The following is a 27,005-nucleotide window of genomic DNA, read 5'->3' on the forward strand; positions in this document are numbered from 1 at the left end:
TCCTCTTTCACTTGCTAAAGATTTAGGCTTCCAGCTACTCTCTGATGATATTGATATCATACATTCAAGGAATGGTAAGGCGTAGATGGCATTTGTATTTTCATTTGGTATAACTTTCTGTTTAGCTCCTTTTACCTGTTTAGTTTTTTTTTCTATCCACTCATTGGTTTTTATTCTTCTTTTACCCAGTTCCAATGATCTACATGATGGATTGCACAGAAAATGACTGTAGTTCACTACTCAAGTCATCAACTAAGGTACTTGATATCCCTTGATTTTGGCTAGTGTATGTATTTGTAAATTCAATTAAAAGTTTTGATATGTGTATATCATGTTCCATGTTAGAGGCATGGGATATCATGTTTACATCTATGAAATGTTGACTACATGTTCATCTCAATGGTTTACTTAGATTTCATGTCTTGTATCTGTATCAGTTCTTAGTAGAACTTTTTTTTAACAATGGAGAAGGATGGATAAGCCAAAAAGGAATCACGGGTGGCTATGATTCTGTTTTCCATCAGATCTATAGTCATATTGTAAAAATCATACCTTGAGCTATAGAACTCAAACGGACCCCAAACCAGTTCCCAAAGTTCACAAATTGAGTTGGCTAACTTTCTTAAGCAGCCCAACTTCACTGGTAAGGACTTTATCTATGTGCAAGAATGGAATCTTTGCTGTTAGGTCTGATCCGGGTCTGTTCTGATATGTCATTTTGTTTTCATCATTTATAAGGCTTGGAAAAGGATCCAGAGTGATTCCAAGTTTCTATATGTTCCTGATATTATGAATTTAAGATCTGGAGCAGATGGGGTGTTATTTCCAATTATAAATTGGTTAGAATTGATCCAGACTCCAGATCAGTGGGCAGTCACCAGCTTTTACTAGTGTTGTGATTGTCCACAATGTGAATTTTATATCCGGAGCTTGGGAAATGCTTTTCATTCAATTCCAACTTTGAGACTTTCATTTGTATGCCCTTTACTTCTCTGAATTTTGGTATGGACGAATTCTACTCACAAGTTGGGTAGAATTGGCCAACCTCACTTGACTGTCTTGTTGGAGATAGAAGTGATACACCTTTTTGTAAAATTCATATTGAATTCATCCTTTGGAGTTAGAAGGAGTTCTTTATAGTTCTGGAATCCTGAACAATCATAGTTTTCTATAAAATTTAGTTAAAGCTATGTTTCTGTTTTAGATTTTGGAGTAAATCCGTTTTGAACAGCAGGTCTGTTTTAGAGACCTTGCTGTGATTACTCTTTTCTCAACTCATAGCTTCATTACTTCTCCTTTCTAACCTTTAGTCCTTCTAAGATGGGTTTTAAAAGTTTAAAATTTTTGCAAGTGTGCTATTGAAAATGAAGAGCTTGTTCAGGTATCTCAATTTCCAGACATACCCTTTTGGGTTTTTCACTTTCCTGAAATACCCTTTTTGATCTTTTACAATTTCCAAAAATACCCTTCTTGGTGCCTAGGAGTTACAGTGTTACCAGTTGCAGTTGTAATATATATATATATATATATATATATATATATATATATATATATATATATATATATATATATAGGTTGCAGGACAATGGTGAACAATCAAGATTCGTATGCACAACCAGTTGCAGTTGCAGCCACACATGGTGTGGTGGATGTGTACCATGCATACGGTGGGGCTGCAAGCGGACAAACCCTTCCTGTTCAGGTTACTTATGCTGAAAACTATGGTACCTAGCAAGATCCCTATTCTTCTGCACACACATCATATTACACACATCATAATCAAAAAGTTTATAACATCAATTCCGATAATATACTATATTCACTATTGTTATTGTGGCCTTTCAGGTTTTGTTTAAGAATCTGAATGTTGATTTGAAGGAAGTAAGCCCATCATCCCTTCTTATGGACAAAGTGAGAGAAGTTGAAGGAAGCCCTGATTTTTCCAACAAGATGTCGGGTCAACTTAACAACCACCAATGGTTGGAGAAGTTAAAAAAACAAAGTATTATCTTATTGATTAGCGATTACTGGTGTTGAGCTTTAAGCAATTTCAGGCCCTCTATTTATTAATCTTTTATAAGCTAGATTGTTGTTTTCTTTCCTTTTTATAAGTTGAATTGTGGCTAGAAATTATAGTCATCTATTCAAAGAAGGTGTTGGAACATGAGTTCAAAATGATGACCCTTTTACATATAAATTTGATTAACAGATTGTACAATGAAATGCAAAGAATAATTATGGGAAAGAGGTTAAGTATTAATCTCATGAATGCTGCAAACGTATTTGTTTCTCTCAATTCACCTTTTGAAGGACCTGTCATGTGTCTATATTACAGAACCTGTAAGTTTTTTTTTTCATTTCTTTTATGGGTAAACTACAGGAAATAACCTCCTACTTTATTACTCTGTATAGGATGTATATGTAACAATTCTTTACACATGATATCAAACAGGAAAATGAGGTAGCTAACTAAACTAACTACTTCAATTTTCATATACTTCAATAAAAAATTAAAATATATTATGTTTGTTAATGATTTTGTATTGCAGGTACCTTTTCAACACTTTGCTGAGAAAATTGGTGGCTATATTTTGAATAGGAGGAGTTAGTAGGTATTTAGACATGCATACCAAAGATAACATTTTGTACAGAGAGTTCTTGGCACATAGGAAGCTAGATAATGCAATTGTATATAAATGAGTTCATTTTTTTTATAACATTTACTCACTACTGGAATAGTTATTTGTATTTGACATATTAGTGAAATAAATTATCTTTGTTATTTATGGTATTTTATTTTGTATTATGAGATTTTTAATGTATTATTTAATTTGAAAATTAGAAAAATCTATAAATAATATTTTTTTAAACATTTAAGATTATGATACGCAAAAATGTGTGTCATCTTCATTTATGACATGGCCTTTCTTGACAGTGGCTTTCTTGATACGCATTGCGTGTCATTAACACGCGCGTCGTAAGGTTACGACACGTGAATGCGTATCGTCTTCCTTTATGACAGGGCCTTCCTTGATACGCATTGCGTGTCGTAAACGCGCGTCGTAAATGCGCGTCGTAAATGAGTGTCGTAAATGCGCGTCGTCTTTCTTTATAACAGGGCCTTCCTTGACGCGCATTTGCGCGTCGTCTGAGCCTTTTACGACGCGCAATGAGCGTCGTAAAAGGCCTTTTTTCTTGTAGTGATACATACTATATACAACACATAAACGGAAGTTTATAAAGCATGAAACTTAATGACAGGAAAAGTAAAAAGCTTAAAGGAGACTTTATAGAAAGAAAGATCACCCTTACTTGCCACAAATGGTTGAAGACATCAACAAGAAGATCAATCTGACCATAAAATCCACATGTTGTCTGATCATGACTTCAGTAGATGAACTATTGAAACGTAAGAATTGCAATTGAACTCCATTAGCATTTGAAAAGGGAATTGGGGTTCCAGAGAAGATGACGAATGGTTAGAAAAAAATTTGGACCATTTCTCGATTTGTGTGTGTCATCCTTGCGCAGGGGCCATGCTAATCTTCTCTGTATCGTTCCAATTTTATCGGATGTCCCCAAAGGGACAACTATAGATGAAGAGCTTCGCCATATAGAGGAGTAGCAGGTTATATGGGACGACGCGAGTTCTAAACGAAGTAGTTTACTGTTGATGGTCATATATTCTCAATGTCTTTAAAATTAGGGTTAATGACTTAGGAGGGTAATAAGGTTCCCAGTTTGTCCGTATTAGGTCACTAAGGTTTTTTTGTACGTATTAGACCAATATGGTTGTTATTACCGTTTAGAAATAGTCCTTTTACCGGTTTTAACCGGTAAAAGGACTATTTCTAAACGGTAATAACAACCATATTGGTCTAATACGCACAAAAAAAAAAACCTTAGTGACCTAATACGGACAAACTGAAAACCTTATTACCCTCCTAACTCATTATCCCTATTGAAGTGGGACATCTACATGAAAGAAGAACCAAGGACGAGGAAGGGAGAATTGCGGACGGAAATAGCCAACATGCACTCATGTAGTGGTTCGGAAATCCAACTGCTGACGATGATTGTTCAATGTTCAATTTTGGATATATGATGATGAACCGTATTTTGGTGACAAATTTAGGGTTTTTATTTTATGCTTATGCACTAGACATCCCGTTAGCATGCTTATGATTATTATTTATTAAGTTATGTTTTTTTATATTGAGTTTGCATTAAGCACTTTCAGACAAACTAATTTCTAATGAGCATAGTGTTTTTTTTGTGTGTTTTTTATTGCATTTCAATTTCGTATATTCCGCATCATAGCTCAAACTAATTTTTAACGAGCATAATTTAAAATTTTACAGTGAAATTTTAAATAACAACTATCAATTATCATTATTGATATGATGAAACACTACCAAGATAGATGTGAAAAACTTAAATCTCTAACATTTACTATTCAAATTTTGATAAAAACACATTTCCAAGCACCCACCTAATAAAAGGACAAATATTGAAAATCAAAACCTAACCCCACCTCCACCAGAAGTCCAGAACCACCAGCCTTCTCTTTTCTTGTATTTCAAAAACACCTCCGTGGCCCCACCAGCCACCACCCCACTCTCAATCTCAATCAACAAAAAAGATCCTACTTTCCCCTTTTGCTTTCCGTTGCTTAAACTCACCCCTATTTTAATGCAGCAATGATTCATTTGGTTTCTCCTTCATTACTTCAATTTTATATTGGGTGTTGTTTTGCATTTAAAATTTTGAGATGTCGAACCTTCGACCTCCGCCATCACCGCCACCAGAACCGCCATCCGTGTACTGTACGCCTTCGCCACAATCGAAAGCCACCACCCCGTCTCCCATGTCACGTATTTTCATGTCACGACAGCAATCATCCGTGAAACCATCACCTCGAACCAAACTCGTAGCAACGCCACAACAGGGGTTAACCATGGGCATGGAGTTCCCTTATGAACACATCACATCAAAAGCACACGATAGGCTTTTGCTAAGAAGACACCGCCACACGAATCCAGCTATCTGGTGCAGCGCGATTATATGTTTGATCTTCAGCCTCCTTGTCATCTTCTTCGGAATCGCCACTTTGATCGTTTTCCTCGTCGTCAAGCCAAGAACGCCTGTTCTCGACACCAACCGTGCAAACCTCAGCGTCATCTACTTCGATGCACCTGGCAATTTCAATGGAGATTTCACTTTTATGGCAAACTTCTCAAACCCTAACAGGAAACTGGAAGTGAAGTTCGAGCAGTCTGTTATGGAACTGTTATTCGAAGACAGTGTGATAGCGACTCAATCAATCCGGCCATTCAGTCAAAGGCCAAAGGAGACAGGCGTCGTGGCAATTAACTTCGTATCGAGCTTGGTTACTCTGCCACCAAGTTATGCAATGGAACTTCGAAAACAGGTATTGAACAACAAAGTTTTGTACAGTGTGCGAGGAACTTTCAAAGTGCGCGCAAGTTTGGGAGCGATTCACTTCTCTTATTGGTTGCACGGGCTTTGCGACCTGCAAATCACCAGTCCGCCGACAGGTTCTCTCATGGCTCGAACCTGCAAGACCAAGAGATGAACATACATACATACATACATACATATATCAATTATTGAGATCTAAATTAACTCAATTTAATGATGATATAATATGATGCATCTTATAATTAGTTAGTTATTCAGGCAAAGTTAGAGGAGATCAAACCACAATTAACGGTTGAGCAGTATATATAAGATGGATGGATGCGTTTTATGTATAATCATTGTATTTTTTGTAGTTCCATCGGTTGCAAACTAACAATTACTGTATTGTTATTGTATAAAACACTAAATTGTGTCAAGGGAGGGCCATTCTTTGTTTCTAACAAACGTGTTTGATCTTTATTGCTAAATAACCATGCAAATCGTTTAAAACAACTCAAATAATTTTCTAGCAAATGTGTTTTATTTATTTACACTTCTGTAGCAAAGTGACAATTTGACTTGCTAAACTCCAAAAAACAAGAAAAACATGTCAAATAAAGCCAGCCACTCTAACCAATGTGTTTGTAGTTTCATTCCAGCCAAACTTTCTAAAGGAGCCTTCATGGCTGAATCCTTAAAGCTAAAGGAGTCGAACGAAAAAGAATAAATTGCTGGACATCATTTTTTTATGTTAATACTAGGTACGTTTCAGGGCCGTGCTTAGCACGACCCATGGTTAAGTTGGTCCAAATATTCATTTTGGTCATGGGTTAGTAATTGTTTCGGTAAATCGTTTGTTTGTTAGTTTTTAACGAAAAATGTCATAATTAGAAAAAACGAAAGTACAATGTTATGATAATAAAAATAATAGAAAAAGAAACTAAATCCTTATAATTTCATGGTTTTATTACTAAGAATCACATCGATCATTTATGTCCAACCACATCATACTCAGAGCATCGGGAATGTTGATGTAGTCTTCAACGGAGAGAAAGTGGCAGCCATGGTGGAATCACTGTCCTAAAACATGGTGGAGAAGGCAGATGCAGAAGCTTTGACATATGTTCTCCTAAAAGATGGCCTGCAAAAACTAAAAAAATATAATCTACCCTAATAAATAAGAATGATTTTGCCACATGTTATTCTCTCATTTAATTGGCCACATGTCATTGTGTCATAATTTTGAGATATATTTATTTCCACTTGTCATTTACTTCATTTTTCATTTCCAATATATCATTAATTTAGATTCCATAAATTAAACCTACCATAATAACTATTAATTTTAAAATTTAAATTTTAAATTTCAATTTCAATTTCAATTTCAAATAATTTTACAGTTTAAACCTTTGTATTTAACATTTTGTTATAATTAACCATTTTAATACACGAGTTTGATAACTAACCATAAAATTTTAATTATTTTATTTTTTGCATGTTTTTTATATAATATTCAAATTCAAATAAAGTTCCCATTTAATTGTTCATATTTAATATTTTGTTTTAATAAACTCGTATAATATACGGGTCTCACAACTAGTCAATTAATAAGAAATAAATATCAACTTGGTTGACAATTATATCGCCTCTTACACATATTTTCTAGTAATAGTAAAGGAACACAAATGTGCTAAAGAGTAACAAAATATTCTCCAAAAACACAACACCGAAAAAAGGGTAAATTACAGAAAATAACCCATAATTTTTGCCGGTAATATTGTCAATAACAACAATGAACTTGATTTTTTTACCTATAAAAGCAATGTACTTATAGGTTACCACTAATATGGGAATCATACGTCTATATCTAACTTGATTAAAAAGCTGACGAAATGATTAAATTTGAAATATTAACTCACAAATCAAATTAAGGATCGACCATATACACGGTCAATATGTACCTAAAATATCCAAATGCATGGAATATGAAAATATAACCACTTGCTCTTAAAGATTTCAAGACAGTAAATATCAACTGACACTAGATATATTTTGAGGTGTGATCTAGTTTAATCGAGACATTAATCTTTTTTTTTACCAGAATAGAAAGATTGAAGAAGTAGCATTTTTTTCTACATCGCCATCATCACCCCTGCCCCCTCCAGTCGATGCTTTCATGGATGTTTTAGAGTTATGGACAACGTTGTTGGTGTCTCCGTTGATGGTGTACAAACTAAATACGCAACAGTATTTCCTACCACTCTAGGAGAGGCTCGAGGAGATATCCATGTGGTCGGGTTTGAGGTATGCCCAATTGGTTCATCCATATTATCGAACATATTGGGATCAATTAAAGCACTTCATTCTTTAAAGAAAAAAAGCCCGTGGAGGCTTGGATATAAGTTGCTAAACGTTTCATTGAACTCTTCTAATGTTTAATTTCACTTAAAAAAAAGGAGCAAATAAAAGTTAACAGGATAAAAAGAACAGGGCCTTACATTGGAATTTCTTGAGTCTTTGTATACACATGTTCACGGGTGTCTTAGTATCTTTAGATGACTTAATTTATCTTCATCCAAAAAGATACTCATCCATCTATACAAAGAAACAAAACCAACATTCAAAATATTATATGAAATAAAAAACATATGAGCTGACAACAATCTTACAAAAATAACTAATAAAAATAAAATCAACTAAACTTAGCAATTTTTATCTTCACTATTTTTTATTATTAAACATAGTCCAAAAGTTTTAACATTACCAAAAACTTTGTTTCTCCAAGACTACTGAAACCATCAAAATCTTAACATAAATAAACTTGACAACAACAATATAAATACCTCAGCAACATCTAGAACATGCTTATTTACCAAAGTCGGAATATATATGGCATGTAAGTGAACATTTCAAATTACCAAATATTAGCATAAAAAACTTGACAACATCAAACGTTTTTATAGCAAAAAGAATTGCAAATTACTAAAGAATCTTAAATCTAATACTTCTTAGTACCACCCTCACCAATTCAACACCAAACTAAATCCATTGCAAGTAATGGACATTTTAAATTATTTACCAATGAAATACATGTATCGTCTTTTGGTGGGCAGGTTTTACTTATAATTTTAAATTAACAACAACGAGAAACCTGACCGACACAATCGATCCATACATTTGAAAATAATTCTAAATGAAAAAAATGTGTCACAACTCATGAGGAAAGAACAATGTAATCTCAATACAAATTATTTAAATTTAGGATAAAACTTAACGGGAAAATAAAACTCTAACCAAGTTATTTAAATTGACAATGAAAAAAATGTGTCCCTCCCTGAAATCAAAACTTGAAACTCTTACTCTAACCAAATAGAAAAATCAAACAACTCTAAACTTGAAAAGCCTACGCTAAATAAATTAAGAAATCAGATTCCCAATTCAAACTATTTTGACTTAGAACTCTAATGCCAAGATGCAGACTCAATGCTATGTATTCTCATAAAAATCAAGTTCTACATGCACAAAACTAATGAAATGGGATTCAAGAAAACAATAAAAGCAACCCCTCATATCGTCTTCATCAATTTTCTGATAGAAATTACGCTATTAAGGCTTGGAATTCAAATATCATATTGTAAGAAGTTATAGATGTTAACATTGTGAGCATTCATTATATATACGAAGATATTATTTAGAAGATTCATGTTGAGAAGTTCCTAGATCATTTAATTATAGATACTAAGATATAATTGTGATCATTCATAATTTTAGACGCTTCCCAACGTGGATAATTAAATAGAAAAGTTTGAAAGAACATAAGAATTGTATGGAAAACAAAGGAAAAGAGGAAATAAAGAATATACTAGACATTTTATCACAAAGGCAAAGGGAAACAATGAGTTTCGGTCAAGTTAGAGCAACTAACAAACCTTCAATACAAATCAAAATCCTCATTCTTCACAAAATGAGCATTTTTCTGTATATTTAGTTACTAGGTGTCAAACCCGTGTATTACACGAGTTGAATAAAGAAATTAAATATTAAAATTAAACATTAAGTATTTTTTTAAGTAAAATTTTGAAATAAAAAAACGAATTAATTACAATTATTATTATATTTATTACATTTAATACTTTGCATATATAAGTATTATATGATTTTTTAATTTTAAAAATTAGAAAAACCTAGAAATTGACATGTGGATATTATTTAATTTCAAAAATATGATAAAATGACAAATGTCAAAACTCATGAGAGATTGACATGTGGTAAAATGATCTTCATTTATTATTGTTGATTTCCACACATACTTTATTGCACGATGTCAACTCTCGAAATCAGGAACCTGAGAATTCAAACGTCAGTTCCATATTTAATAATTTCTTTGTTTACATATTGAAAATAAAAATATAAATATAAACCTGGAACAAATTCTTCATAAGGTTTCTTGAAAATCCAACAAATATATCTTGAATCTGAACTTAAAGAGCTCTAATCTCCTAAATCATCACAACACAAGCAAATAAGTACTGAAATTGAGATTGGTACATCTTTTGCACCGAAAACTGAAATTAAAAAGTTGTTTTGTCGTGAGTTAAACCAGCACTACTAATCTTCGTCCAACAATCACTCTCTTAACCTCCATCTCCTCTCGCTGCCTCTTTACCGATTTTGACATTAAATCAAACTAATAATCTTCATCTTGTGTGAGAAAGGTTGAAGAAAAAATATAAGAAAAGTTAGGGTTAAGGGTAAACTGACCTTGAATGCAAGAGACTATTGAAGAAGATGAAATTGATCTTGTTGTTTCAATCTGAACATCCTGCAATGTTAGAGAGGAACCATAAACTACGACTCATCGACTTCATCTACACCATCACTTTCAATTTCATCACCAAATTTCCAAATCTTGGTTAAATGAAGAAGGAAAGAAGAAAAGAATAAAACATGACATTGAAATGCCTTCGAATTGCAACTAAAATGGTAAGAATCATAGTCTGTGAACTTGATTCATTTGAAGAAGGCGGATGAAATCGCGAGGATGGCTCAGAAGGTGGTCATCTGAACTGTATAAATGTGATGCACACAATAGGAGAAAAAAAGTGGTGGACGCTTCAAACATAGTTTGACAGGGAAGAGGAGAGGAAAAGAAAAAAAAAACGTCAAGCAATTAAGAAGACGATAACAATATTAGGTGATCGTGTCCAATGAGACCACGTCGTTTCGTCTCACCTGCTCTTGATCAATTTGCAACAACAACTTATTCTTCAGAGAAACCAATTGCCAGTCATCTTCATCTTCTAACAAAACCGAAAGCAAATAAAATGCGTAACTTACAATGCAATTATACAAATCCTTATGCAGAATATTTTGCGTCTATTACATACTGAAATAATGGCTTACAATAATCTACAAAGAACAAGAAGAAAGAAGGGGAATCATGTATAGATTAAAGATTGTATGAATCGTAAGCACCTATAGAGGATAGAGACGAACAAATAATCGATGACATATCATCCCAAGCCAAGAGATATAACGACTGCCAATGCATGAGTTGGCATTCAGTTCTCTCTGTTCATACAAAAAATTTAAAGAACGCTTGGAGGTTGTACGGTTTCAGAAAGAGAGAGAGAGAAGTGAATAGAGGTGTCTAATCGACCTAATCTTCTATAATGAAGATAGAAGCGGTGGTGGATTATAGGTAGAGAAAAAAAATCATAAAACATTGGTGGAGTAGGTGGTGCAACATAAGGTAAAGGGTTGAATCTGCATAAGGTAAGTTGCATCGTATGAAGGATGGGTTACGTGGAGTATTAAAGGCATGTGGATTTTTTCTGCTCGAGCAAAAAGAAACAAAACTGAAATCTCTTTCTATAAAGAGAAATAGGAATAAAAGAAGTGGAAAGTTGTTATTTTCCGATTGCAAGCACTCCACAAAAGAAATAAAGATGAAGAAAGAAAAGTGACAACATGGGATGGAGTGATAGTGGTTTAAGCAGGAATTTGTGGTGGAGGTAGGATAATAGAGGAGACAAATTGAGATGAAGCTGTAATGGAGATATGGAAACCCTGATTTTTTACAGAATTTAGTGAAAAAGGATTTGAAGTAACACATGTAGTAGATTACAACTATATATTGGGAAACCGTGAAATGAAACCAGGTGTCCTAAACGTGTCTTAAGAAGGTTGAGGCAGAAATGACTCAAATTAAAGAAGAGGAACCAAGATCTTCTCTTCTTTACCAAAAATCCCCAAAATTCAAACTAAAATCCTCAAAAATCAAGGAAAAATCCACAAAATTCCTCTTATCCCACTTTAATTATTAAAGCACAAGGCTAACATTTATATATATATATATATATATATATATATATATATATATATATATATATATATATAGGGCTATGTTATTTTGTTTCTTACATTTATTGTGTGCTAGAATGCACTAATAGGAGTTTAGTAAATTAAATAATTATTTAATTAAATAAATATAGATATTAAATGATTTCCATTATTATATGTATATTAAATGATATCAATAATTATAATTCTCTTTTATGGAAAATAATTAAATCCGTCATTAATGTCAGCAATAACATTTTTTCAGAATTAACTCGTATCTAGGTTTTTATATATGAATTCGTATATTGTTTCAGAACTCACTCACTTAAAATACAATAAATTTGTGACGCCCCAAACCTTGCAGGTATATCTTGAAAGCCTTTCTTCCTTTTATTAATTGTCATTGTTGGTCCCTGGAGTTGGTTAGGATGGGTCACAAGAAGTATAAGGACTAAAGTTGCATCTTTGGGACAGGAAGTAGTACGCTGAGCATATATAACGGTACGCTAAGCATACTAGGCGCGCCCTAGTACGCCGGGCGTACACTCATGTACGTTGGGCGTACTTATGTTCGATGAAAACCCTAATATTCGGGGTTAAGGACTATATAAACACCTTTATGGCTCATTCCTTTGCTCATCCTCAGCCTCCATACCTCAGAAAACGTCCCAAACCTTAGAGTGTGTGAAGAAGTGTGAGTTAGTGTGCATTTTGAACCTTGGAAGTGCAGACATTTCTCCAAGGAGCTAGAAGAGGAGAGCAAGGCTATAGATCTGAAGTTGTGTTGTGCCATTAAAGCTGCAGAAGGTAAGAAGATTGAAACTTTGTGCTTGCTTGTTTATAGAGATAGACATTTAACCTTATGGAGGTCTTATTGTCCCAAGAGTCCTTAGAATATGCATGTGATGTCTTAAATAAAAAAAAGTTGTCCTTTCAGACCTTAGGAGAGTTCCTAAGTCATAAAAATCAGTTCCCAAAGGCTAGACTTTTCCCATGCATGAAGTAAGAAGGTCTTAAGGGTTAAGACCATGAGTTAAGGACTTTCTGGATGTCCAAATTGATAAAGTCCTGAACTTTATGGTCCCAAGGCATATTTGGTCGATGGATCTGGGATATGGGCTTAAGTGCTTAAGCCATTAAGCACTTATTATGATTTTGGTAAAACCCTACGTATGCTCAGCATAAATTCTGTACAACCAGCATATAGGGTCAGCTATCCTGATGGCAATCAGCATAGAACATCATTTCGCCTAGCGTAACTAGAGAGGTACGTCCCGCATACGCTCTCTGATTGGACTCTTGTCAATTGGACTTAAGGTTTGTAGGCTAAATAGATTTCGGCCTTTGTTGGACTCTGCAAATAGGATATTTTGGGCCAGGTTATAATGGTGGATCATGGGGATAGGCCCAATAAGGAGGTTGGGCCCAATTTGGTAAATTGGGCTAATATAGGACTTTAGAGTATGGACCTTTAAGATAAGGACTTGGTGTTGGGCCTTGGCCCAACAAAAAGGAATGGACTTAAGAATTATATGGACACTTAGTCAAGGGAGTGATGTCGGGTAATAACCTGGAATTTATTATGTGTGTCAGCTCGGGATTTCCAGCGAGGCAGTGGTTAGAATTTCAACATTTCGGCACTACTAGTTAGGTGAGTTTTCCTCACTATACTCAAGGGTCTAAGGAACCAAGGTCGTCCCTTTGAATTGTTATTGGTTATGTTATCCTAGAGGGTAGGATAATATTATATGTTATGCGGTAAGATCCGATAGATCAGTTTGTTGTCTATAGACTGTTATGTGATTTTCTGTTATATGTACACATGTTTGTTTATTAGTTGAGGCTTATCTGCTTTGTGCGAAAGCCAATAGACTTGGGCTTTCCAACCAGTTGGTTGTGGGCCTAGAGTATTCCATCCCGAGGATGACTGGACTCATAGTATGTGGGCATTCCAACCTGTTGGTTGTGGGCCTGGGGTATTCCATCCCGAGGATGATTGGACCCATAGTATGTTGGCATTCCAACCAGAAGGTTAAGGGCCTGGGGTATTCCAACCTGATGGTTGATTGGACCCATAGTATGTTGTTTATGGTAATATATGTATTGTGTGAGTATGGGTATTTTGGGGGAACTAACTAAGCTTTCGGGCTTACAGTTTCAGTTTATTGTTTCTGGTACATCAGGGGATCGCGACAAGGAAAAGGTGTGATCGTACAACTCCTCACCTTTTGTTTAGATTCTGGGAAAGCTCTGATAAAGACTATTTTGAAAACAAAGATTTGTAATAACTTTTGGATTTTAAATTTTCTGAAAAGTTAAAAATTGGTTTAAATTTTATGGCTGTTACAAGTTGGTATCAGAGCCTTGGTTTGAGTGAATTGGATGAACATTCATGTGGATCTAGTCTCAAATCAAGGAAAAAATTTCAAAATGATTTTTTTAAAATGGTTTTAAAAATAAGTAAAGGAGGATGCAGAGTGTACGATTAGTCGGAGCCAGTAAGTAGACCCCAAGATACCATACATATATTGATTGTGTAATATGTTAGAGCAACATGCTAGTGTTAGGCTAGGGATCTTCAGGAATTGCATGATAGAATTACCTGATTACATGATGCCTACTAGCCTAGGGTTTCCTTTATATGAGATTGAAATCATTACTGTAGTTATTTAGTTTATGCATCACAGTTATACATAATTAAGTTCTTATAGCCTGAGAATGTTCGATTTGGCCTTATGTTTTGTTCTTGTTTGATTGGTAGCTTAGGGGTAGGGTTGGATATTCGAAAGTCTTTGGGTCCAGCGTTATGTATGGCTAGCATACACTAGTGTTTCAGGGGTTGGTGGAAGTTTCATGGGTGGGTTGTGTGAGGCCGGTAGGTCAGTTGTGAGATAGTTATCCTTCCTCTAGGAGTGAGGATGAGCGCTCACCATGCGCATGAATAGTGTTAGGGTGTTGTGATGATACTTGAGGAAAATATGGATAGGTGTGGAAGGTAATATTGGGTTCGCCTGATACCTGCTAACCACGCTCAGGGAAAAGGCTACATCAGGTCGAGTACACGTCATAGCATACATGATCGATCCTACAGCCGAAGCATAAGGTATTCGACTCATTTCTGCTATCTCAGCCTTAGTGCTAGGGCTTTGTGTCTTACTCAATCTGGTGTTACTCTGGATGGGTAACTCTCCTTTCTTGGAGTCCTGCATCCTGAATCTCTTTAGCACCTTATCCAAGTAAGTACTCTGACTAAGTCCAATTAGTCTTTTACTCTGATCTCTCAAGATCCTTATCCCTAGAATATAGGCAGCTTCTCCTAGGTCCTTCATAGAGAAACACTTCCCAAGCTAGGACTTAACTTCCTGCAGAGTTGGGATGTCATTTCCTATGAGTAGTATGTCATCCACATACAACACCAAAAAGCTAACTATACTCCCACTAGCCTTGACATACACACAAGACTCATCTTTACTCCTAGAAAAGCCAAATTCCTTAACCTTTTCATCAAAGCAAAGATTCCATCTGCGAGGTGCTTGCTTCAATCCATAAATGGATTTCTCAAGCTTACACACTCTATTAGGGTACTCGTTGCTGACAAAACCTTCTGGCTGACTCATGTAAACATCTTCAGCCAACTTTCCATTAAGGAAAGCGGTTTTGACATCCATTTGCCATATTTCATAGTCATGAAATGCAGCTATGGCCAACAGAACCCGAATAGACTTAATCTTGGCTACTGGAGAAAAGGTCTCATCATAGTCCACTCCAGGAATTTGAGAGAAGCCCTTTGCAACCAGTCTAGCCTTATAAGTGTGTACTTTACCATCCATGTCGGTCTTCTTCTTGAAGACCCATTTGCACCCTACTGTCTTACGACCTGGCACATTCTCAACCAAGTTCCAAACTTGATTGTCATACATGGACTGTATTTCGTTGTCCATTGCCTCTTTCCACTTGGGTGACTCAGGGCCTGCCATGGCTTCTGCGTAACTGTTAGGTTCATCCAGACCTATTAGTGTCTCATCACTAATAAGTGTATCTCCTTCTGCAGTAATATGGAATCCATAGTAATGCTCAGGAGCATTCCTAACCCTTGTGGAACACCTCAGAGGTACAAACTTGTCAATTGGCTCAACAGGAGTTTCCTCCTCAAGTTGAGTGCTAGGGTTTGAAGTTCCTTCACCGCTTGACTCTTGAATTTCTTCAAGATCAACTTGCCTCCCATTGTTTCCTTGGCTTATGAACTCTCTCTCTCTCTAAAGAAAGCCCTCCTAGGTACAAAGACCACATTTTCACTAGGTTTGTAGAAGAGGTAACCAAAGGATTGCTGTGGGTAGCCGATGAAAATACACCTCTCGCTTCGGGGTTCGAGCTTGTCATGAGTCTCGCATCTCACAAAAGCCTCGCAACCCCAAATCTTGATGTGGTCTAGTTTGGGTACTTTACCAGTCCACATCTCGTGAGGAGTTTTGGCAACTTTCTTTGTAGGGACTAGATTAAGGATATGGGCGGCAGTCTCTAAGGCATACCCCCAGAATGAGATTGGTAGCGAAGCTCGACTCATCATGGAACGAACCATATCCAACAAGGTTCGATTACGCCTCTCAGCCACACCATTCAACTGTGGTGTCCTGTGAGGTGTCAATTGTGAGACTATCCCACATTCCCTTAGATTGTCAAGGAACTCTGAACTAAGATACTCACCACCACGATCGGATCGAAGCATCTTAATGTTCCTGCCCAATTGATTCTCGACTTCCTGTTTAAATTCCTTAAACCTTTCGAAAGTCTCTGACTTATGCTTGATCAAGTAGACATATCCATATCTACTGTAATCATCAGTAAAAGTCAAATAATAACGATTAGCATCCCTTGTGGCATGTTTGAATGGTCCACACACATCAGTGTGTAGAAGGTCCAACAAACCTTCACCCCTCTCACAAGAACCTGTGAAGGGTGACTTTGTCATTTTACCAAGTAAGCATGATTCGCAACTATCATCTGACTTTAGGTCAAATGACTCCAAGACTCCATCCTTTTGGAGTTGGCCTATGCGTTTCTTGCTTATATGCCCAAGACGACAATGCCATAATGATGCTTTATCCAAGTTATTATTATTAACAGAATCAATACACAATACATTATTTCCTAAGTTATCAACCACAGATACTGTTTCATACACGCCATCACAAGGTAATGCTTTAAAATAAAGAACATTATTAAAGAAAGCATTAATCGAACCAACTTCATTATCAAATGAAAAGGTGAAACCTTGTTTATACAATGCATGAAAGGAAATAATATTTCTTGCCATTTCTGGCGAATAACAACACTTATTCAAATCTAAACTAAACCACTACTTAGCGATAAAGTATAAACTCCAATCTCGGTTACAGGTAAAGCTTTCCTATTCCCCATGATTAATTTTATTCTTCCTTGCTCCACATTCTCACTTCTTCTTAGTCCCTGCAAGTCACAACAAATATGAATACCACAACCGGTATCAAGGACTCAAGATTTAGAATGGGGTGAGTTATTAGAAATGATGGTGTAAATACCTGCATGGTTGGGTTTAACTTTCCCATCCTTCACATCTTGCTGGTATTTTGGGCAGTTCCGCTTCCAATGTGATTTTTCATGGCAATAGAAGCATTCAGCCTCTTTTGGGTCAGAAGAAGGAGTGACGAAACCTTTCTTGGTTCCACTGGAAGAATAGCCATCAAGGATCCGAGCCTTGGTAACCTTAGAAGAGCTCTTTCTCTTCTTCCCTCGACTTTTCCTGATTGCCAAAACCAGAGTAGAGTTTGGAGTAGGAGTGTCAACAACCGACTTCCCCTTAAGACCTGTTTCTGCGGTCTTGAGAAGTCCCTGAAGTTTGCTGAGTGTGACCTCTTCCTTATTCATGTGATATGTCATGCGGAATTGATCATAGCACGATGGTAAGGAGTGCAAAATGATATCTATTGCAAGCTCCTCAGGGAAGTTCACATTAAGCTTCAGCAATCGATCAACATACCTTTGCATTTTCTGCATGTGGCTTGTGACGGATTCTCCGTCCTTCATCATGGTTGTTATCATGGAGCAGATGATTTCATACCTCTCTTGTCGTGCACTTTGATGGTATCTTTCCATCAAATCTTGGTGAATTTTATAAGGGTAGAAATCCTCATAAGAATTTTGGAGTTCCGCTATCATTGTGGCCATCATGATGCATGCCACTTTCGTAGCATCCCTTTCATGTGCCTGAAAGTCAGCGATCTCCTGGGGAGTTGCAGCGGTCTCATCAATCTCCTTAAGCTCCTTGTCAAGGACATATTCTTTGTCCTCGTAGCGGGTAATCATCCTGATGTTTCTGATCCACTCATTGAAGTTGGATCCATCAAAAAAGACTTTCCCACACAGGTTCAAAAGGGTAAAGGAGCCATTAGGGTTAGAGCCAGAAGCAGCATTGTTTGAAGACATCTGAAAGAAAAGGACAAGATTAGTTTAGATATTAAGACAATCCTTAATAAAACACCCAAATGTAATATTAAGGCTAGGACCCAATCACAATATATTATAACTTAGAAGATGTATGCCGTAATCCAAGTTATAACATATTTGAAAGGTAGGTGAATGACGATTCACCAATTTCCACCACGAAAACCGAAATATTAAATATTAGGTTTTTGATTGGTTCTTAGAAATTCCTAGATTCTTTGAAATTCAATGAACTTTTCAAAGGCATGTTTCAATCTCGAGTGTGCCCTCCAAGTTTTGTGACTGGGATACCGAGGATCACAAAACGAGGTGTGAAGTAACCATGCAAATCACTTGGTACCCTTAAAGTTTATCACTCAATCGACGTGCCGGTAAACCACACATGCTCCACCGATACTATAATAAACTTTAAGTCACCCTTTACCTACCTTGTTAAGTCCAAGTTAGTGTGTCGGTTAACCACACACGCTCCACCAACGACTTAAACAAAGTGTAAAGTGTAATTTCGTGGATTAGCACCTTATTCACATTTTTCCTAAAGTAACTAAGATTGGGAATTTAATAAAACATTTTGTTACTTTATAATATTCATCATACTTTTAAAGTTCTTCAGAGGGTTGGGAACCAAGCTTACAAGCTAGAATTACCCGAAGAAGTGAATGGAATTCACAACACTTTTCATGTGTGTTATTTGAGGAAGTTCATAGGAGAAGTTCCCAATATAATTCCAATTTCCGAATTGAGAATTGATGAGAACAAAAGGTTGATTGAAGAACCAGAGGCAATTGTTGACCGAAAGACTAAGAAGTTGCGACGCAAAATGGTTGGGTTAGTGCTTGTCCGATGGAAACACACGAATGGGCCGAATCTCACCTGGGAGACGGAGAGTGACATGTTGAGTCGCTATCAGCATTTGTTTGTTGATGTGAGATTCCGGGGACGGAATCATTCTAAGGTGGAGAGAATTGTAACGCCTGTGTTTCCGGGCTTGCCACTTTTAGCAATGTAATAGTCTAGGTTAACCTTTGTAACCCATTTTGAAATAATAAGATTGTATTATTTGAGTATTATGTGTTTTGTGCTTAATTGCTTAATTATGTGGTTTGATTAATTAAGAATAAAAATAAGCGTCAAAATTTAAGTGTAAAATAAACTTAATATCTTTGATTTATGTTGTAGTAGTTGAAACGAGGTTTCCGAATATATATAGAACGCCCAAATCTGACTTCGTATGAGGAAGTTATGATTTGTCGAAGTTTCGGCTTAGCGGTTTGCAGCCTGTTTTACTCGATTTGAGATCGAGGGGTTTTTAGCCGAAGCAATCTATATGAGAATCGAAGATCTCATTGTTGGTATCGAAGCGATAAAAAGTTAGGCGAGAACGGACGTCAAACGAAGAAGTTATGAATTTATAACGCAAGTTTTTCTGTCGCGGCCTATTAAAAATAAATAATAAAAATAAAGTCAAAATTAGCCGACGAAGTCTAAACGAAAGTTGTAGAGCGTAGTCTCACCTTTCCGGGGATATAAAGAACATCGAAAACGGAGTTCGTATGAAGAAGATATGAATTTATGAAGTTTATTAAATATTTTGTATTTATATTTAAATAGAAATTCGGATGCATTATTCGAAGAGTAGTCACCTGATCCGAGGTACGCCCCGCGTACTCCGAGGGATTTCGACATTCACACTCGAGTCTTCGGATACGTAAGCAGTGACGTATTCGGACCAGTACGCCCCGCGTACTCCGAGGCTCCAACCTCCTATAAATAGGATCCGAAGGCAGCCGAGTCTTTTGCTCATTTTCTTTCTTCTCTCTCCCGTTTTGCATCGTTTTGTGTGCCAGAAATATCCCGAAGCCCCGATATTGTTCTCTAGCCCCGAGACAAGTCTCTAGATCCCGAAGATTCCGAGAAGTTCGATTCCCGAGCCGAAGCTCTGCCCGCGAGAAGTTCGATTTTTGAAGAGATCTTCCAGATCTGGTGAGGATTACTACTTCTGCAAGTCGTAGTGTTGTCCGATCATCTTCTGATCAAGTGAGTGTGTAGTTACTTTCTTCTAAACGCATAATTATGAAGTATTTTATACGGAATATGTATTATGTGTATAATTTTGTGTTTATATGTGTGAATGTGTATTCATTTTCTTCTAACTCATAGATATGATTTATTCTCTATGAGATATGTGTTATGTGTGTGTGCCTCATCTGTTATGTGAAATATGTGTTGATTAAAGCATGCTATACAGGTTTTTAAACTATGTATACAAATGTATATTTTTATCTACTAATATGTTGGGTAGAACATGGGTAGATAGTTGGTGTGTAATAAACAGATGATAGGCCTCGTTGTTGGTTGATCTAGTCATCTAGCGGAGTTTAGATGACGACCACATACTTTTCTAGATAGTCTTGTTGAAACATTAGCAGGTTCGCCACCTGTAGGTGTTAATGAACTTGGGTGTTCATTCGCTGCACTCCATCCCCCTCATGGTTGCCTTATTTGACTTATATTGCTGAGGTACCCCCGAAGCATGTGTTGTCGCCCCAATGAAATATTCTTAGACTAGGTCCCTTATGTTAGTTGTCTTAGGGACATTAAAGTGAGAATAACGGGAATGGGTAATTGGGTTATTGTTGGTTGGTGAAAATTAAATATGATATTTATTGTGGGTTGAAAACCCTATATGCTCACCAGGCTCCCAAGCCTGACCCACTCAGTTTTATTTGTATTACAGGAAGTGGCGCAAGGGCATGAGATGGATGAACCATCAAGTTGTTTTGTTTACAAGTCTGCATATGTTTATATTTGTTGAATGACTTGTAATGTTATCGTTTATGCTTATTGGTCTGTATCGGAACATGACACCCCGAGTTTTGATTATAATGAAAAATACATTTCTTTTATGAAATGCTTAGGTAAACATTGTTTTATCATGTTTTGTTTTTGGGAACAAATTCCGCAACTCTTTCAAATCAAAAGGATTTACTCTGAAAATATTTAAAAGCATAAATGAAAATCGGTCTTTTCTGGCCGAGATTTTGGGGATGTCACAAGTGGTAAGACGACTTTGTTCTTATACATATATATATATATATATATATATATATATATATATATAATTATTAAATCATAATAATATAAGTATAAGGGTTGAATTTTAACTTTTAAAATTCTAAGGGTTGGAACTAAAGTTTTTAACATGACTTTACTTGTTCCAAAACTTGAGGGCAAGTTTTGTAAACTTTCAAAACTTTTCCTTTCTTGTAACTTATGAGTTTATTAGAGTAATAAAAATGAAGACTCTTCATTTTTCTAACTCTTGTCTTCTTTTAATGGTTTTAACTCAAGTGACTTTTGGTTTTCCATAACTTGAGGACAAGTTATGGACTCCATTAAAACACGTTATGATCAAGAATTAAACTACCACATAGGTTACAAATAATTCCTATATATGATCATCTAAACATCATAAGATTAAGAACATGAATATGAACACTTTCATAAATCAAAATTACACTTAAAACTTTGTAATTTTGATAACTAGTTGTTGTAAATGGATTAGCAAAGACATTACACCATCTAAAACAAGTTTTCAAGTACCAAAACAGTTTAGGGGTAATGTTTCTAGTCCATTTCCAGCAACTAAAGTCGAAAATCTGCACTCTGTGGCTCCTACTCGACGAGTAGGTTGAAGATACAAGTGAACTCGGCGAGTCTCCCCATGGACTCGGCGAGTTCATCAGGCAAACAGCAAGTTTTTCAACTTTTTTCAACTTTTTAGCACAAATAACAAACAAAAAAAGCCTAGGCTCTGATACCACTGATGGGTTTTGAGCATTCTAACACTTCCTAAGTGTACATGCAACCCTAATAACCTTGGATCTATGTTTGTCTAATTATCATGCAAAGTTGAATTCCAAGGTTATATTCCTATCTAGCATACATGGGGAACAATTTTAACTTGAATGAAAGATAGAATAACTTACCTTGTTGTTGCTTATGTTCCTTGAAACCTTGTGAGCCTAGCACCCCAAGTGTGATGCCTCAAATGCTTCAAACAACACCAAATGCTCTTGGAAAGACTTTTGAGAGAATACACACTTCTTGAAATCGGCCTAGCCCTCTAGTTTCTTATGTGTAGCTGATTTTGGTGGAGAATGGGATTCTTATATAGTGTTGACACATCTAGGGTTACACCATGTAAGCCCTAATGTGTCATGACTCTTCATTTCCATGACCCATGGGTTTGTAACTCTCATGGAGCATCCATGGAGCATCCTATGGGTAGAACCCAACTTGATAATCCATGGAGCCTCTTAGCCCACTATACAAGATATGAATGATTTACATAATCAACCCATATATTTAATTAGTTATCTTTTGATCACTTAATTAATTCCAAATTAATTCTTTGATCAAACTAATCAAATAATATTATTAATATATTAGAACTTATAATATATTAATAATCTCCAAGTGTTATTCCTCTCATTTAGTCTATCCAATTGCATGGTGCCATGCAACCCAAATGGACCATGCCGGGTTGGGTGAAGTACTAACTAGAAATAGTTATGGACTTAGACACCTTATCCAACAGTTTTGTGACTGGATCCGGATCGGGATCAGGACAGGGTGATCAGGAGGCCCCACCGGCGCCTGAGATTATCGGCCAAGAGGAGCCAGTGATGACGGAGGATCGGGTTAGGGAGATCATCCGGGAAGAGGTGGTCGAGAGTGTCTGGGCTCAGATTTTGGAGTTGTTTAGGACTATTAAGTCCGCTATGAGGGAGCACTTTGATGATAGATATGCACCACTTGCTGACACGGCTGCCGCTGCAGCTACCACGGCTGTAACAGTGGCAGGATGGGGAGGATCCAGTCGGGGTTTCCAGTACTGTGACTTCAATAACACAAAGCCCCCGGCGTTTTATGGTGTTCAGGATCCTATCATAGCTATGAGGTGGCTGTCTAATATGGAGGGATGTTTCTTCACATTCTCGTGACCTACTAACCAGAAGGTCAGGTGTGCCCTGAACTTGTTGCGGGCCGGGGCAAAGGATTGGTCGAGGTTGGTGACTGGGTCATACATGGATGATCAGATTGCTACAGTTACTTGGGAGCAGTTCCGGGAAATGTTCTGCGCTCGCTACATTCCGCGGGTCAAGCACGAGCGGTTGTCACAGGAGTTCTTAGATCTGAAGTAGGGTACTGAGTCAATGACAGAGATCACCCGCATGTTTACGGAGAGGGCGATGTTTTGCCCGGAGTAGGCTCAGATGACGTGTTATTTGGGCATGCTCAAGACTGACATCCGTCAGTTTGTCGCCACTCAGAGATGTAATACACCCCTATACCTACAGGAGGCCGTTAGGCGGTGTGAGTTGGAGATTGAGCTGCAGCTGAGGGAGCAGCAGCGGGCTCCGGTGCAGGCGCAGCCGGTGCCGAAGTGGCTTAAGACCGCTGATACCAGGATTGGGGGACAGACAGGCCGCACTTGTGGGAAGTGTGGGAAGGCTCATTTAAGGACATTCTGAGCAGGGAATGGGTGCCACCGTTGTGGCAAGCAGGTCCATCTGGCTAGGGATTGTAGGCAGCAGATTCTGACTTCCGGGGTCAGAATTTGTTATCATTGTGAGCAGGTGGGCCATATTAAGGCCCAGTGTCCTTTGTTAGCTGCCAAGCCGACACAGGCTCCAACACCGGCTACCTTGAGGATCACAGATAGAAGGTCAATTAGGGCGGAGCCTCCGAAGGCTTAAGGGCGTGTTTTCCAGCTTATAGCTGAGGAGGCCAAGGCAGCACTGGATATGGTTGCTGGTATGTTTCTATCCTTTATCTCATTTATTATATTTGTCTTATGCTTATCTGTAGTACCTATAAATAGGTACGTTCGTAGTAAACTCCTTGCCTGCGTTGGTTTTATTCGACTCAGGTGCGACTCAGTCTTTCGTATCCCAGACATTCAGCAGGGAGTTTAAAGTGCCTATAGGCGAGATCCTTCACCACCCGGGTAAAGCGAATTTGGTTGCGGACGCTCTGAGTCGCAAATCAGCAGGACCTTCTTCTGCGGTGGTGTGTATGAGGATATCAGTGGATTCCCCACTTGTGAGTTTGATCAAGGAAGCTTAGAAAGAGGGCATGCGTCAGGAAAATTGGAAGCTGGAAAGGATTAAGGGTGAGAACACCCGATTCGCGCAGGATAGTCGTGGGTTGTTGACCTGTTGCGGGCGGTTCTGGGTTCCGATGTCCGGCGGGGTCAGGCGGGTTTCTCTAGAGGAGGCTCATAAGTCTCATTTCTCCATTCACCTGGGAGCCACCAAGATGTATTAAGATTTACGGTTGAGTTATTGGTGGCCATGTATGAAGCGAGACATCACATGGTATGTCGAGAGGTGCTTAACCTGCAGGATGGTAAAGGCCGAGCATCAGAGGATGCATGACAGTTTGCAGCCTCTGGAGGTTCCCATATGGAAGTGGGAGCAGACCACGATGGATTTCATCACCAAGTTGTCGAGGACGGCCAGGGGTTTCGACGCTATCTGGGTCATCGTGGATCGATTGACCACGAGTGCCCACTTTTTAGCTATACGGGAGAGCTCATCATCAGAGAAATTGGTCGAGGTATATATCTGTGAGATAGTTGCTCGCCATTGGGTACCAGTTTCTATCATTTCAGATCGTGATGTTCGGTTCACCTCCCAATTCTGGCAAAAGTTCCACGAGGAACTGGGCACGCAGCTGCACTTCAGTACAACCTATCATCCGTAAACTGACAGTTAGAGTGAGCGGACTATACAGACTCTCGAGGATATGTTGAGGGCTTGCGTTATTGAATTCGGTGGGATCTGGGGCTCCTACCTACCGTTTGTAGAGTTTTCCAACAACAACAGCTTCCACTCCAGCATAGGTGCCCTACCCTTCGAGCTGTTATATGGACGAAGATGTCGCACCCCATTTTTTTCGGGTGAAGTTGGTCATAGGTTAATGGGCCGAACTGAAGTGGTTCTACAAACTACTGAGAGGATTCAACAGATTAGACAGCGATTGTAGACCGCATAGAGCCGACAGAAGAGCTATGCCGACCGGTGCCGATCTGAGTTTGAATTTCATGTTGGTGATATGGTAATCCTGAAGGTTTCACCCTGGAAGGGTTTCATCCGCTTCAGGAAGAGGGGGAAATTAGGTCCCTGCTTCATTGGGCCATTCAGGGTTATTGCCAGGGTTGGCAAGGTGGCATATAGGTTGGAGCTCTCGGAGGAGTTGAGTCAGATCCACAACACTTTCCACGTCTCACAATTACGGAAGTGCATCCTGGATGAGGATGCGATAGTTTTATTGGATGACACTTAGGTCGATGAGTGCTTGAATTACGTGGAGAGATCGGTGGCCATTCTTGAGAGGAAGGTGAAGATCCTATGAAGCAAGGAAGTGCCTTTGGTAAAGGTACAATGGGAGCATCGAAGAGGATCTGAGTGGACTTGGGAGCCAGAGTCCAAAATAAGAGAGCACTACCTGGCTCTTTTCGCTCCAACCGACTTCGGGGACGAAGTCTAGGTCAAGTGGGGGAGAGTTGTAACGCCCTGAACCTTGTAGGTATATCTTGAAATCCCTTCTTCCTTTTATTAGTTGTCATTGTTGCTCCCTGGAGTTGGTTGTGATGGGTCACGATAAGTATAAGGACTAAATTTGCATCTTTGGGACAGGAAGTAGTATGCTGAGCGTACATAAGGGTAAGCTAATCGTACTAGGCAAGCCCTAGTACACCGGGCGTATGCTCATGTACGTTGGGTGTACTTATGTCCGATGAAAACCCTAATATTCGGGGTTGAGGACTATATAAACATGTTTATGGCTCATTCATTTGCTCATCCTCAGCCTCCATACCTCAGAAAACGTCCCATACCCTAGAGTATGGGAAGAAGTGTGAGTTAGTGTGCATTTTTGACCTTGGAAGTGAAGACATTGCTCCAAGGAGCTAGAAGAGGAGAGCAAGGCTATAGATCTGAAGTTTTGTTGTGCCATTAAAGCTCCAGAAGGTAAAAATATTGAAACTTTGTGCTTGCTTGTTTATAGATCTAGACATTTAACCTTATGGAGGTCATATTGTCCAAGAGTCCAAAGAAGATGCATGTGATGTCATAGACAAAATAAGCAGTCCTTTCAGACCTTAGGAGAGGTCCTAAGTCATAAAAATCAGCTCCCAAAGGCTAGACTTGTCCCATGCATGAAGTAAGAAGGTCTTAATGGGTTAAGACCATGAGTTAAGGACTTTCTGGACGTCCAAAGTAATAAAGTCCTGAATTTTATGGTCCCAAGGCACATTTGGTAGATGGATCTGGAATATGGGCTTAAGTGCTTAAGCCATTAAGCACTTATTAGGATTTTGGTAAAACCCTACGTACGCTCAGCGTAAATTCTGTACGACCAGCATATAGGGTCAGCTATCCCGATGGCAGTCAGCATAGAACATCATTTCGCCCAGCGTAACCAGAGAGGTACGTCCCATGTACGCTCTCTGATTGGACTCTTGTCAATTGGGCTTAAGGTTTGTGGGCTAAATAGATTTCACCCTTTGTTGGACTCTGCAAATAGGATATTTTGGGCCAGGTTATGATGGTGGATCATGGGGATAGGCCCAATAAGGAGGTTGGGCCCAATTTGGTAAATTGGGCCAATAAAGGACTTTAGAGTATGGACCTTCAAGATAAGGACTTGGTGTTAGGCCTTGGCCTAACAAAAAGGAATGGACTTTATGAATT

The 27,005-nt window shown here is 37.9% G+C and overlaps 1 protein-coding gene and 1 non-coding gene across 2 annotated transcripts; one reads left to right on the forward strand and one right to left on the reverse strand.

Moving 5' to 3' along the window:
- Window positions 1-3,485: 3,485 nt before the first annotated feature.
- Window positions 3,486-3,588, reverse strand: LOC111912509 (U6 spliceosomal RNA). Its single transcript, XR_002857184.1, has one exon. It is a non-coding gene; the product is annotated as a U6 spliceosomal RNA (small nuclear RNA).
- An 842-nt stretch (window positions 3,589-4,430) lies between these two features.
- On the forward strand, window positions 4,431-5,858 carry LOC111912506 (uncharacterized). Its single transcript, XM_023908234.3, has one exon. The coding sequence runs from the start codon at window positions 4,772-4,774 to the stop codon at window positions 5,594-5,596; it is 825 nt and encodes a 274-aa protein (XP_023764002.1). The 5' UTR covers window positions 4,431-4,771; the 3' UTR covers window positions 5,597-5,858.
- The last annotated feature ends 21,147 nt before the right edge of the window (window positions 5,859-27,005 follow it).

The sequence above is a fragment of the Lactuca sativa genome, chromosome 5, assembly GCF_002870075.4.
Source record: "Lactuca sativa cultivar Salinas chromosome 5, Lsat_Salinas_v11, whole genome shotgun sequence".
In the NCBI taxonomy this organism is placed as follows: Eukaryota; Viridiplantae; Streptophyta; class Magnoliopsida; order Asterales; family Asteraceae; genus Lactuca; species Lactuca sativa.

Bases quoted from the DNA above. Each gene is read 5' to 3' on its own strand.
- LOC111912506 (XM_023908234.3), top strand. From the start codon at position 4,772: ATGTCGAACCTTCGACCTCCGCCATCACCGCCACCAGAACCGCCATCC.